Here is a 14,885-nt window from a genome sequence, read left to right as displayed (position 1 = left end):
GTGCGGGCGCAGTTCATGAACTGTCAGATTATAATTACTGACGTGATAGCCTGGCGCAGCGCTGCTTTTAAGAAGACGTTGATAATCAACCTGTCCCCGCAGCAGCTGATGCTTGGGGATTCTCAGGGGACCATCAATGCCACTTATATTATCCTTGATTTGTTCTCAGTAATTTGACGCGAATCAAGAGGGGCTATTGTACAGGGCAAGGGGGGCTATTGTACAAGGTTGGGTCTCAGGCCCCATAAGCCTCGAGCCCAAGCCTCGGTACAGAGATGGGCCCTAAACCCCATGGGCCTTGGGCCTAAATCTCATGGTGTGTTGTTTGGCCCTACCCTCATTTTCGGTCCATCGACCTCGATCCGGACACCCAGAGGCCCAATCTATACACCAAAACTGGAATAGGACCTCGCTAACTTAAATACCACGGGCAAATTCCCCCCAATCGTCTTTAACATGGTCGGGGATATCGTTGCTCGGAGAACTCTCATACCCAGTTGCCCGATAGTGCCTTCGGGAATATCGCTGTCAAGCGGGTCATGATGGTGGGAATCATTTCCAATGCCATTATCACTTTCCTACCAGAAACCCACCTAAAGATGATAGAATTGGACCGTCATTTACACAAGGAAGGAGAGTAATCATGGCACCTCCACTTATTTAAGGCTATAAATAGAAGAATGGAAGGGGGGAAATGAGGTTGGCAATTTGAGAGAGAAACACAGAGAGAAGAGAAAGTCTACAACAAGAAAAAAGAGGAGAGATTTAGAGAAATAGAGGACCTCGCAGAGTCCTAAGTGATGGCATGGGTCTCAAAGCGAAGGATCACCCATAGTAGGAAACTCAAACCCCACGAAACAAATAGATTGTGAGCCCAAAAACGCAAACTGCATATTTTTGGCCCGCACAACTGTCTCTTTATACGTTTTGTGAATTAAAGTTCAGATTTTTACTTAGATTATGGTACTGTATCTTCCACACATGTGTTTATGGTTTGTTTTCAGTGTTTTAGGAATTTACAGGTTAATTCTTTCAATAGCTGTTGTTTATACTAGCAACTAATATTAGTAGTTGTGTAAGAATTGTATTAGGGCAACAACTTGTATTTGGGCTAGTATTTAATTTAAGCATTACATATTGTATGTGGGTTTTGTCATGGAGTGCCAAAGGGGGAGATTGTTAGGTTCTATAGATTTAGGTTTAAATGTTTAGAATCATATTATATTTGTGTTGGCCAACTGAGAACAAAACATGTTTAGTCTAGGTGTTAGGCAATGCTTAAAAGTGTTAGTTTCAAGGTTCAAGTCTAGTTGACTGCAAAAAAAGGAAGTGTGGTTTTGCCTTGCTCGACCGATTGAGAATTAGGCTCTACCGATCGAAAATTGCAAGTCTAGATTTTCTGCAGAATTTTTAAATAGGCCCAAGCCCGCGAAAACATTTAGGGTTTCATCTAAAATTCTCCACATATAAAAGGAAAACTCTTGCTACGTTTTGAAGACTTTGGAGTAGACTTGTGTGTTATTCTTTGTGAGATCTAAGAGGTTTTGTACCTTTTAACTACATAAGAATCTACCGGAGCAAGAACTACAATCAAGTGTTGGTAGAACATAGTTGTTGCATTAAGATCATTACTGATGATGATTTGAAACCTTTGAGTGGGATCTCAAAGTCACAAGCAAGGCGGCTTGTGTTGGTGTAAATCCGAAAAGAGAAGCAGTCCATGGATTCGGAGTTTGCACGTGATCGTGTTAGTAAGTTATTACATGAGATAGCAATAAATTTAGAGTTAAATCTGATTGTAAAAAAAATTCAATTATCTTATAGTGGATTTACTTTACCTAGAGGATAGCTAAGTCAAATCCTCCTCAAGTTTTTATCTTGAAATGGTTCATTTCATCAATTTTCTCGAGTCATCATTTCGTGGTGTTATTTATTTTTCTGCATTTGTGCATGATATGATATATGCTTGTTTAACCTAGATCTAAATAATTAATTTAAGTAATCACTTGGTTACTATATTAGGTTAAACAATCTGTTTAAGAGGTCTAAATGAACAAACACTCACGTAAAACAAAACTTCTCTAAAAATCCCTCTAAAAATCTCTACTATCATGTTGTCAAGCTGTTATCACACAACTCTTTTAGTTAAAATTTCCAAATAACTTGAGTTAAGAGAACTCAAGATTTATATTATAAATTTGAGTTTGACGTTGATTTTTTTTAATTAAAAAATGTCGCACTTTTTTAAAGAACTCGATTTTTTAAAACTTGAGTTACAAAACAATGATAAATTGCTAAATATTTTGTAAATAGTGATAGGTGACTAAATATTTCGCCTCAACATGCAGTTTGGCCATTTTCGCCAATACTTTTATTTTTTTTTAAGTTATAAGCTTAATGCGACTTTGATTCAAGCCAATAAACTTAATTGTGACCAAGACCCCAATGTTTTGCTATTGCATGCGGAATCCTTACGTCTTATCAGCAGCTCCTTGTGGGTCAAGAAGTGGGCCACGAATATTAGTAGCAACAAATCTGGTAGCAGTGGCACTTGGGACCAAGATTGATGGACAGATGGCACAATCCTATATCTTGCCAGTTTTAACTCAGTAGTAGGCATCAAGCCAACCGTCGGGCTCACCAGCTGAGTAGGGGTCATCTCAATCTCTCCTAGGCAGGACTCTATTGGGTATGTGATTTTACACTTTTCATTTTGAGATTATAGGAGCACTTGCATCATTCCATGAAAAATGGCTTAAATACAAAATTTTGACCAATTAACTTTAAAAATCACTTACACCAGTCTATATAAAGTTATACATCTATGGTTCATTTTCATTTTAGCTATAATAGCCGTGTAAATTTACATGGTTTCTATAGTTGTATATATGCATATTTTATTCATTCTTAGTGTTTCTCGAAACGAAAAAAGAGACTGAATAGTAGCTCTGATGTGTGAATAATACTGAAGATAGAGAAACAATTAAAAAATCACGAAAAATTGATATTTTAATGAAATAGATAATAGAACATGTTAGGTTCTAAGACCTTAAGAACTAATGTATTAGAACTTCAATGTGTAATTTGTTGGCAAACCATGATCAAAACATAGAGTTTAGGTTTAGGCTTGTTCAAAGTATGTTTTATTGTAAAGTTGGAATCGAGTGATTGCAAAAATTAGTGGACAAATTCTGTAAGGCTCGATTGATTGAAAATTAGATTCGATCAATCGAAAATCGTGCAGAATTAATTTTCTCTAGAATTTCCAACTCGGCCTAAGACCGTTTGACGTGTAGGATTTTATGTTTTATTTCACATATAAAAAGAAAAACCCTAGCTACATTTTAGAGTCTTTGATGTGCTGTGTGTTGAATCTCTTGTGAGATCTAGAGGTGTTTACCTTCATACACACTTAGGGTTATCAAGATCAAGATTCATGTTGAGAACTTGGTGATCACTTCAGTTGTTGCATAAAGAACTTAACGAAGATCTGAAACATTTGAGTGGTGTCTAAAAGTCACAAGTAGAAGAACATGTGGTTGCAATGGATTAAAGAAAGAAGTAGTTTGTGGACTCAGAGCTGTCACGTGGTCGTGGTAGTAAGTTTTCTACATCTGGTAATAATAGAATGTTAGTGGTCTAAATTCTATTGTATAAACTTCAATTCTTTCATAGTGGATCTGTTTTACCTTGAGGATAGCTAAGTTAAATCCTCTCTAGGTTTTTTACCAGTTTGGTTTTCCTAAGTCATCAGATCTTTGTGTTCTTTACTTTCTGAATTATATTTGTTTTACACATATTTTTTTAACTTAGTTTTAATTAACAAACTTGTTAATTAACTTGGCTTAATATTAGGTTAAACATATTGTGTTAAGGGGTTTAAAACTTTATAGAAAAGATAATATAATGTGAGTGTTTTTGAAAATTAAAATGGTTATATAAAATAGAAAAAAAAATTATACTAAAATAGTCAAAAATATTTGCACAAACTAATGTGAATGCTCTAATGTGTTTTTTGTACTAATATTTTTAACCAATTAAAAAAAAGAATACATTATATTTATAGTCACAACATAATGACAAATAAATTAGAAACATAATGAAGCCAGGGTTAATGTAATACAAATATTTTAAACAACTCATTTAGTTAATGTGGCATAACATTCCATAACAAATTTTGTAACAACAAAATTATAAAAATTATTATTTTTATTAAAATACACCAACATTCCATAGGAAATTTTAATTTATTATTTATTTTATTAAAATACACCACCATATGCTTATGAAGCTAGTATTTAGATCCATTTGAGAACATCAAAGGTTGAAACCCATGTTGAAGACTTGCTTGCCAAACTTTCTCCATGTTGGACACTGTGTAACCACACTCATGCTCATTCCATCCTTCTAATGCATGCACTATCCCAGCTATACGCCATGCACTCATCACCCTTCTTGGCAACCAGTTCTGCGATCAAATTTAAATCTTTCTATAAATATTCATAGTTTTGCAATATGTTGGTGCTTGGAGAGAGTGCTCTATTAAAACTCACAAGTAGCTTTTACTTTAAAATTTGGTCATAGTTTGTAAAATTGAATGTAAATGCTCAAGACAAAACATCATTTAGAGTAATATTACGAACCTCACAAGAGTGGACATTCTCAAGAGAAGTGGGAATTAACATTGCCGGTGTGATATGGTATAGGCAGTCCTTTCGAAATTTCTTTGGTGGAAATTGTGAATAGGGAATAAATAATGTTCCTTTCGGTACTTTTAACTGTTCTTCTTCAGTCAATCCATCTCCCACTAACCATATCTATAAGATAGTAGAATGTTTAGAGCATTCAAAGCAAAGCAGCTAAAAATTATAGTTTTTAGCAATTTAAAAAGCAACTTTATTCATTTTAACCACTCACTTTATAAAACACCCAAATCAAAACATCTATATTTTTAGCAACTCATTTAAAATAAAAATAATATAAAACTCTTAAAATAATGATAAACACCCATTGCAAAATCCAAACCAACAGCAACAGCTACTTCCACTGCCTCCACCGTCGCCCCACCAGCCACAACGATAAACCTGCAACTCACTACCAGCCACTACCATCACCACCACCGGGAAAAAAAAACCACAAAACTCATCACAACAACACCCACAACCGGCCACAAAACCCATTATCACCACACTCACAACCGGCACAAAACCCATCACCACCACAAAAGAGAGGAAAAAAAAAAACCACCACCACAACCTGCAACCTATTGCCAGCCACCACCATCACCACCACCGGGGAAAAAAAAAACCCACAAAACCCACCACAACCAAAGTCAACAAAACCCATCACCATTACACCCACAAGTGGCCACAATACCCATCGCAACAACACCCACAAACCGGCCACAAAACCCATTATCACCACACCACAACTGGCACACAGGGGCGGCTTGATGCATTTAGGGGCCTAAGACGAAAATTGATTATATTGTTTTAGATGCAAAATTAATACTAATTAATATACTCAATGTTGAATTTTTTCCTTTTTTAAAAATTTTATAGACACAAAAAATTTGACGAAACTTTTCACACTTCTTGATGTGGCAGATTGATAGTGATACATAAAAGAATGAAGTTAATATAGACCTAGATGAAAACCAGTAAAAATTTGCTAACTCAACTCTTATTATTATTTTATTTTTTAGAAGTGTAACATTCACAATATTTTTCACAATAAATCCTAGGTTTTAAGTTGTTTCTTGTTTTCTATTTGAAAACACCACGATATTTATTTTTTTACCATCAATAATAAGCTGTAACAACCTATTATTTAGCATTTATTATAAAAGTGTTGTGAAAAATATTGTGGATGTAGCATTTTTCTCTCTTTTTTGTTTGTTTTTCATTTGATAAAAAAATTACTTTATAAATTGATTATAAATAACACTATTGGTTAAAATTTGAGGGTCTTTTTTACTTGGGGAATTAGGCGACTGCATTTATTGCTCTTACTATTCAGCTGCCACTACAAAACCCATCACCACCACAAAAGAGAGAATAAAAATTGAAAGAAAGAAAAAGAATAAAAGAAAGAGAGACATATCTTTGACCATACCTTAAGAAAAAAAAAAATAATAATAATAATGCACAGGAGGTTGGCTGAGATATGGAGAAGAAGAAACGAGAAGGTTGGAGAGGAAAAAGAGAAAAGAGAGAGAGAAACAGGTTGGTCAGAGAAGAAAGAGAAAAGAAAAAAAAAAAAAAAAAAAAAAAAATTTTTTTTTTTAAAGAGGAGAGGAGAGAGAAAGATATAAAATAATAAATTTTTCTTTAAATTTTAAGCTATAGTGGGCTGTTATCTTTGACAGCCCACTGTAGCTGTGTTGATATTTTTTTTTATAGATATAGCAACTTATAACAACTTTGCTGTGACTTGCATTTTATTGTTTTAGTTGCTAAAATAGCATTATAGCTATTATACTTTGTTTATCGTGATTGCTCTTAGGTGTAGAAATTACATGATCTCAATTAATTTGTGAATAATAATTTAAACCTTCATGAATAAGGTAACATTAACAAGAACAAATATTGTATGTTATAACTTTTTTTTTTTTGAGAAACAAATTGTATGTTATAACTAAGTATAAAGGTTGAGATAATGGATCAGGAAAAGTATTTTATGGTTCACCTTTTGACTGTAACTTTTGGAAAGGATCAAACTATTCTCTGAGCTCATCTCCAACGATTTGCTAAGCTTCATGTACTCATCCTGCTGTAATGTAGCTACCTAAAATGAGCTCAACACATGTTAGAAGATAAAAAATTTGAAAACATATATCTAAGCAGTGGGGGCTATGGTAATTGGCCATGAGCCCCCTGGCCTTTTAAAATTCTTCCTCCCTCTCATATTTTTCATAAAGAATAAAAATTTATATATAAAATTTAACTATTAGTTCTCTTAAATTTTAAAAAAATTATACTACATTTATAAATGACTAAATTATTTATTTTTGTTTTTTTCTATCACTTTTATGGCATACGTAATTCAGTTTGTATCCAAGATATATTTTTAGACAAATAGATAGGCTTATCTAAATGATTGATGCGTCATTTTTTTTTAATTACTTTTATACCATATACGTAAATCACTAAATCAAAGTGTCATTTATTTTAATTATTTCATTTTCAAATAGAAAATATCTTCTACATTTGTTAAAATTTTCGTTTAGAGAATTAAAGATATGGAAACTATAATATTATTTTTATTTTTATTTTATTGTTATAAGAAATGAAAATTGCTAATTTTGTGGTTCGGGGTTAGAGACCCATATTTTATGTCATTTATGAAAAGTAAAGTTATTATTTTAATTTTTATTATTCTTATATTTTTCTCATATTACAGTATATATTTAGGCATGTAAAGTGACATTTAATATTTTAAGTATTTGTTTCTCAAAAAAAAGTTTAATATTTAAATTGAGTAAATGTTTATATGTTTCATCACAATGTCTAAAATTATCAGTATACTTCAATAGTGAAATCTCTAAATTAGTTTTAAAATATTAGAAAATATTAATTATAAGCCATGGTTTTAGTTATATATGAAAAAATAATAAGGTTCTTTTTTTTTGAGAAAAAGAGAAAATAATAAGTTTTAAATCATATTACAATTATACTTTTTATCTTACCAAAATTAGCTTGACCCCTTGAAAAAAGTTTCAGACTCCGACACTAATTATATATAAACCCTGCTATAGACTATATATGAACGTAGAATTTGATGCTAGGCTGGTTGGATGAAACATTAAATCAAATACCAGAACTGTATCTAAAGCTTATTTTGGTGGTGAGAAACAAAGAATAAGTAATGGGGCTGCACTTTTTGCTTTCAAAATAATGTTCCAATTATGAGTACCGTACCGGTCTTATTACAACATGAATATTAGGGGCTAAACATACCTGAATGCCTAGTTTGCATAAATCAACTGCAATTGCACAGGCAACCTTAGTGATTTTGCCTCGAAGGAGCACTTGGGTTGTCCCTTTGGGAATGCTATTTAGCACAATGGCAGCTGCGAGGCTACTTCCATCTACCACCTTTATTTTCAGTTGAGGATTCCTCTTGACATGGACTCCACCATATCCGTTGAGTTCCTCCCCCTACAAAACCTTCGATGTATTGAGAGAGAGAGAGAGAGAGAGAGAGAGAGAGAGAGAGAGAGAGAGAGATAATATCATGTATTGACCTATCATATGTGAGTATGTTGGATGTAGTGTATATACACACATGTTACTAGAAGTCCCATATACACAAAAAAAATAAAAATAAAAAATTGAATGGAAAGAAATTTAAGAATTAATATAATATAATCGAGTCAAATTCTTAATTTTTGGATTAAGTGTCACTGTATTTTATATCAGATTTTATTAATCTCTCTAAGTTGTTATCTCACTAACGCCATTGTAAGAGAAAACAAATTTAAGGCCACCAATATTTCACATGAGAAAGAAGTCCCACTGGACTAGTAAATTAAGTCTTTAATTAATTAGGGCATTTGTATCAGTGCTTGTATGATAGAAAAAGTATCACATTTTAGCCAACTAAGCCCAAAATTCACCCATATCAATTCAAGCAAAGATTGTAAAAATATATGCTTGCTATAGTAACTGTGTAAATTTACACTGATATTATTCATTATGTATTTTGTTTTTAATCCTTTCTATACATATCCCAAGAATGAAGGAAAATAATGGATGATGGTTGTTGTGTGTTAAAAAAGAGAAACAATTAAAATTTTTAAATATTTTAATGAAATATAATGTAAAATAGATAATCTAATATGAAGTGTTTCAAAAAGTATGTAAAATAAAGAACAAAAAGGTTTATGCTAAAATAGACAGAAATTTTGCATGAATTGATGTGAATGCTCTAATAACTAGTTCTGATATACAAAAAGAATTATTTATTTATTTTTAAATTACATAAAGAAAAAGGGAAAACTGAGACTTACCTGGTTCAAGAGACCTAGACTTAACACTTTAACGCCTTTTTTCTCTGCTTCAAGTATGGCTTGCTCAATCAAATCATTGATAGAGTTCTCATGCGATCTTAAAAAGTACTGTAACAATATGTAGATAAATAGGTGAGCAAAATAGCATAATTATTGATTGAAAATTTGGAATACATTGGTTACCAACAAGATTATTTTATAAACGATGAAAATGCTTGTTTAAGTTCGGAAGAAACATCTAACAAAACTACAAAATTAGAAGCTGGTGGTGAAGACTTTTCTTACTTGTACACTGTACTTCGGGATGACCCAAGTTTGCAAGGTGAGCATATTGAAATGGTTCCTCTCACCAACAAATGTACGACCATAAATCCATGTTAACATCGTAGACAATAATGTTAGGGGCCACATTAACCACATGTACCATTTTGAGGTATGAGGGCTAGAGGCTAAGGAAGAAAATCCAAGCCTCAAATGATAGATGGAGTCTAGTGTTGTGAGATGTGTTAGATGCACTACGTGTGGCACTTTTTCTTTTTTCTTGAGAGAAATTTCATATAATATGTCACTAGATTTGTCCATAGTACCATAGATGTAATCATAAAGAGGCATAAAAAGACAGTAGTTGGTTTGAAATTGCGTATGATGTAGAGAGTGAAACCTGCAGTAAGTGAAACTATTAGAATATTTATTATGTATTCAAGTTAATATACCATATTTCTATAAATTTAAATTCTTGAGATAAAAGATTATTTATAGTTAATTTTTTATTTATTTAGAATTCTCATATATAATGAGGTGGTCATCTGTTTCACATATCAAATGGACACGATCATGTATTTTTTTTTTTTTGGAAAAGGTGTTATCAGTATCTTTATAATTAAGAGAGCATCTCTATTTCCCTAATAAACAAATTTAAAACTTTTTAGTAAGATTATAATACATAGTAACTTTTTATTATAATAAGATCTTTGAAAAATTAGAACTGAAACATTCTATATATGAGAATGAAACAACTATTGGTCTCTAACTATCTTGAAATTTTACAATGATTGTGGAAAGTACAAGAAAAAATATATAATCCAACATTAGATTTGCCTAAATATGCGTCTAATAAAAAGATTTGTCAAAAATATGGTCTCATACCACCACAATGTCCATGGGTGAATATGAAATACCAGTTGATTTACCATTTTGCAATCATTATCCTTTGGAACTTGGAAGTCGGTCATCCTAACAAAGAATTTGGTGATTTTTGGAACAATCCAAATTTTAAGAAGTTGCATACATTTTTTTTCTTCATGTTTTTTTTTTTTAATTTTTAAAACGTGTGTATGTTTAGATGCACATATATGTGTGAAAAGAGAGAATTAAAAATCAAGAACTTATATAAAGAATTATATAGAAGATAAGGGTTATGACTTACGAAGGAGTGTACATGAGAAACTTGAGCGGAGGAAACAATGAGAACAACCACTTTGGAATAAACTCAAAATTACAGTGACCCATGTTGTTCATGAAATCAACATAAGTAAAATAACCGAAAATAGAGGCCAAAGAAGCAGTTCCCGTCAAGATGAGTGTCATTGTTGTTATAGAAAAGAGCATGTAATATATTATAATCTCAGAAAATGGATGTACGACAGCTGCCATAAAAAAAAAAAAACATTATGTAAATATAAGAATATGATTGTGAGATAAATATTATGGGTGTAGTTTACCCATAGCTTGCTAATGCAACTTCTTTAAAGATGAAAAAATTTACAGAATATTTACAGAATTCAATTGTAAATTTTCACTCCAATCAGTTATTTTAAGGAATTCTTAAAAAAAAAGTTATTTTAAGGAAGTTCGAAATCTAAACATATCTTCCGATCGAGGGTAGCACAAATGATTAAGCCCATGGCATAAATATAACGAGTACGATACATAACTTATAAATGAAGGTTATTATTAGTTTGAAACTTCCCTCTCCTCTCTGGAATCAAACTTACTCATAAAAAATAAAATGTCAAAAAGCTAGATCTCTTTTTAGTTTTTAAGTTGACCATCAACTTGTGGGACATTACTGATTAATAATAATAATGATAATAATAATAATTAAAAACAATTATATGTTTACATTTATTGTGCATACAATTGGTTGTATACATTTCTATGAATAGTGTACAATATTATAGCTCATGCAAATGTGTGCAATATTGTTTACATTAGTTTAGTCTACAAAATAAAATTTACATGACTTGTGAATGTGCGTAAAGACATAATTTTCCATAATAATAATAATAAGGAAAAATTACACCTTACTCACCTATAATTTTTTCAAAAAACACTTTGTTTACTTATGGTTTAAAAATTGACACTTTATCCACCCGAAGTTAGTTCTGTTTGTATCTTGTTACTCACTTCTGTTGAAAATATGGATAAATTTGTACATTTGTTATCTTTTTATTGTTTCTGTCTTCTTAAAACATTAAAAAAAAAAAAAAATTAAGGGAAAAAAATATCTAAAAGTTAGGTTTTGTAAAAATTAAAACCTAACTTTTACCTAAAATGACATGAATATTCGAGATGTAATCTGATCAATTAAAGACTGTCTAATGACGGAGGTGGTAAGGGGTTGGAGAAGCTGGTTTGATAGTTTCCTGGGAGATAATTTCGGTATCGACCTTCATTGTTTTCATAGGAAATTAATTTCAAGCTTGTTAACATAACGAGGTTTATCTAGTAATTAAGTGAGGCTATTGGCTTTGGATGATGGAAATCCAACGTGCATGGCCGGCATATATAGTTATATAGAGGTTCTGCAGAGAAAGAGTCAGACTTCACAGCTTATAATTATATAATAGATCTTACATCCATCTGAGCCTGTAGCTGTTAAATATTGTTTGTTTTATTAATTCGGGAGGCTGCATAATTTCGAAAGTTGCTGATGTTTCTGATATCTCTACAATGATTATATAAGGGTACACGATTCAGCCAAATGAATGACGGCAAACTGGTCCAACAATGGTAGAGATTGAAATTGCAATGTTTGGGAATGCAAATAGAAATTTAATTGTAGCCCCATCATATATAAACCTGATTGCATAATCTAAAAGATGATATATGACAAGAAGATGTAAAGGTTAGGTTTTAATTTTTCCAAAACCTAGCTTTTAGATTTTCTTTTCTCTTAAATTTTAGTTTTTTATGTTTTGAGAGGAGAGAGACATAAAAGGGTGTCAAAAATACAAATTTACCATCATTTTTAACCAAGGTAGATAACAAAAGATAAATAGAGCTAACCCCAGGTGAGTAAAGTGCCAATTTTTAAACCCTAAATAGATAAAATGTTTTTTGAACAAATCACAGGTTGACAAAGTGTGATTTCCTCTAATAATAATAATAATAATAATAATAATAATATATTTTTATTATAGCTCATGTAAATGTGTACAATAATGCATTTTTTTTTTATTATTCTGAAAGCCTCCCAAGGCCCCCATCTACTACTGCATGAATGTGAGGTAAAGTATTAATAGATAAAATTCATAAATTTAATTTGTGATTGATTATAATCCCTGAAAAGGCAAATGCAATAAAAATAGATAGTAATAGGTTTTACACGTGATAGGCTCTGTGACAATTGAGGAATGATGGTGAGAATGATAGCGAGAGTAAAGGTAATGGTGGTGCAATGCTCTATGAAGCCAATAGTAGAGGAACTCCACTGGACCCGCATGAAGTAGAATTGCTAGAATTACTCCATCTGTTCTCCAAATGGGAAAGTGTGAACCGCCCGGCACCGTAGTATTGATTAGGTAGGATATGATTCCACTCAGAATTATTTGATCATCCCTAAATATTAACAAAAAAAGACGTAAGATTACAACTTCTACTCAATTTGTATGTGCATTACATTTTGTCAATTTGTTCACATATGTTGCACCCTGCATATTAATAGTTTGTAAGGTGCAACATATGTGAATAAATTGACAAAATCAAATGCTTGTAAAAATAGTTTGTGTGTATTCTCGATGGAATTGGGTGCACATATATAACTTATTCGGATTTCCTACTTTCACAAATCCAAACTCAGTGGGTAGGGTGTCACTATGGTCACACTTAGATAGAAGATACCAACTCAGGTCACTCTCTACCCCTTTTTTTTTCTCAGCAAAAAAAAAAAAAAAAAAAAAGTTTGTGTGTGTATACAAATAAAATTAATACTAACCAACTTTGCTCTCTGTCGACTTGTTCAAATTGAAGACTCTTGTCAACAAGTAGGTTGTTGCCTTTTGCATTTCGGTAACGAGAAATACTAATCCATATTTGGTTGTGAATCATCCTCCATAACAGAAATGGGAATATGAAAAAGTTGGTAAGGTCCCTTTTACTCTCTTCTTTGAATAGGAATGAGTATATGCTATGTATCGCCCACGGAGCCAAGATCAAATACTTCGATTAAATGAAACAATGAGAAGTTAATTAGTATACGAAGTGCAAACCATTTAATCATATATACTTGTTTCTTTCCAAAAAAAGAAAAAGAAAGAAGAAGACACAATTAAGCTTTTTTTTAAGTTCAAGTCTATATATACATGTATATATACTCCCAAAACTCAAGTACGTATATGCATGTATATCTTTTGAGGTTAAAGGTAGCCAAGTATATATAATTATATATTTTTTCTTTCTTATACAGTGGTCCAAATCCGAACTTGTCCACGAAGGTGGACCAAAAAATCGAGTACTAAGCCCTAATAGGCCACATTTCAAAAACAAAATAACAACCAAAACGCAATTTTTTTTCCGTCATAAATAAAGGATATATATTGAAAGAAAGAGAACATTGTAGCAGCCATAGACCAAATTCCATAATACAGCCAACAACTACAAGGAGGCAGAGAAAAAAGAATACAACAACACACATAGAAAGGAATCCAAGAAACGAAGGACTCCAAATATAATATTGTCATAAAACCTAACAAAAAGAAAGCTTCACAGACTACCGAGAAGGAAAGAACCCTAACTTTAAAGCAAAGATTTTGTGGGGTGTGCGTGTGACTGACTGTGTGTGCAAAGAGAGAGATTTAACTTGGAAGGATTAGACAAAGACACCACCTTAAAGCTTCCAAGATGCTTCCATGGCCAATCGGAGAGAATTCCTGGATTAGAAGCCATTCTTTCTTTACTACTTCACTTGCTCTACATGTAACCCTTCGAAGGCTCATATATATATATATATGCTATTAACCTTCTTCATTAATGCGCCGCCCATTACAACTACTTTTATATTAAATTTTTCTATATATATATATATAAACATAAAATGTGTGTTTGTAGAAGACAAGCTGATATATATAATTAAAAAAAGTTACGATATGTAGGCTGACTGATTAAAAAACAAAAAATAGGCAGTTGAAGATATTTGAAACTAGTTGCGATTTGATACAATTTTTTGCAAGTTAAGACTGTAAAAATAGAGATCGAAACAGGTTAAGGTTTTTTTCTTTGTTTTTTTTTTTCTATAGTCAAATGGGTTCATACCAAAATAAGTCGATCTATATTGTCATGATAATTGAGTCCCTTTTTTCATTAAAAAAAATGTCAATTTTGTGTTAACTTGTTTAATTTACAATCAACTCGAAATTATTTGGTTCATTATTTGTATTAAGATAACACAAACTCATTTAGCTCATATAAATAAATTAGATTTTATCCAACATAAATTTAAAATTTAAATATAGTTTGAATAATATATACAATTTTAATGGTTGTATTTGTACAATCTTGACAGATTGCGACCTAAGGCAATGTTAACATTTTCAAGTGCCTTAATGCTTATATTTGTTTTAACAGATTGAGACTTAAGGCAACCTTAAGATCTTCA

At 31.7% G+C, this 14,885-nt stretch overlaps 1 protein-coding gene across 2 annotated transcripts; it reads right to left on the bottom strand.

The window, feature by feature from the left end:
- Nucleotides 1–4,279: 4,279 nt before the first annotated feature.
- On the bottom strand, nucleotides 4,280–14,200 carry LOC142644667 (very-long-chain aldehyde decarbonylase CER1-like). Of its 2 annotated transcripts, none has more exons than XM_075819241.1 (10): nucleotides 14,117–14,200; nucleotides 13,227–13,450; nucleotides 12,618–12,850; nucleotides 10,437–10,656; nucleotides 9,296–9,671; nucleotides 9,011–9,118; nucleotides 7,959–8,159; nucleotides 6,688–6,786; nucleotides 4,644–4,817; nucleotides 4,280–4,468 (listed from the first exon to the last, which is right to left on the bottom strand). In XM_075819241.1, exons 1-10 carry the CDS (start codon nucleotides 14,174–14,176, stop codon nucleotides 4,292–4,294), a joined length of 1,872 nt encoding a protein of 623 aa, XP_075675356.1. In that variant the 5' UTR covers nucleotides 14,177–14,200; the 3' UTR covers nucleotides 4,280–4,291. The 2 variants fall into 2 exon arrangements, with proteins under 2 accessions (XP_075675356.1, XP_075675357.1); XM_075819242.1 differs by having other exon boundaries at nucleotides 9,302–9,671.
- Nucleotides 14,201–14,885: the final 685 nt, after the last annotated feature.

The sequence above is a fragment of the Castanea sativa genome, chromosome 7, assembly GCF_040712315.1.
Source record: "Castanea sativa cultivar Marrone di Chiusa Pesio chromosome 7, ASM4071231v1".
Classification (NCBI taxonomy): Eukaryota; Viridiplantae; Streptophyta; class Magnoliopsida; order Fagales; family Fagaceae; genus Castanea; species Castanea sativa.
The sequence above is the reverse complement of the archived record's forward strand: the minus strand, read 5'-3'. Positions and strand labels throughout refer to the sequence as shown.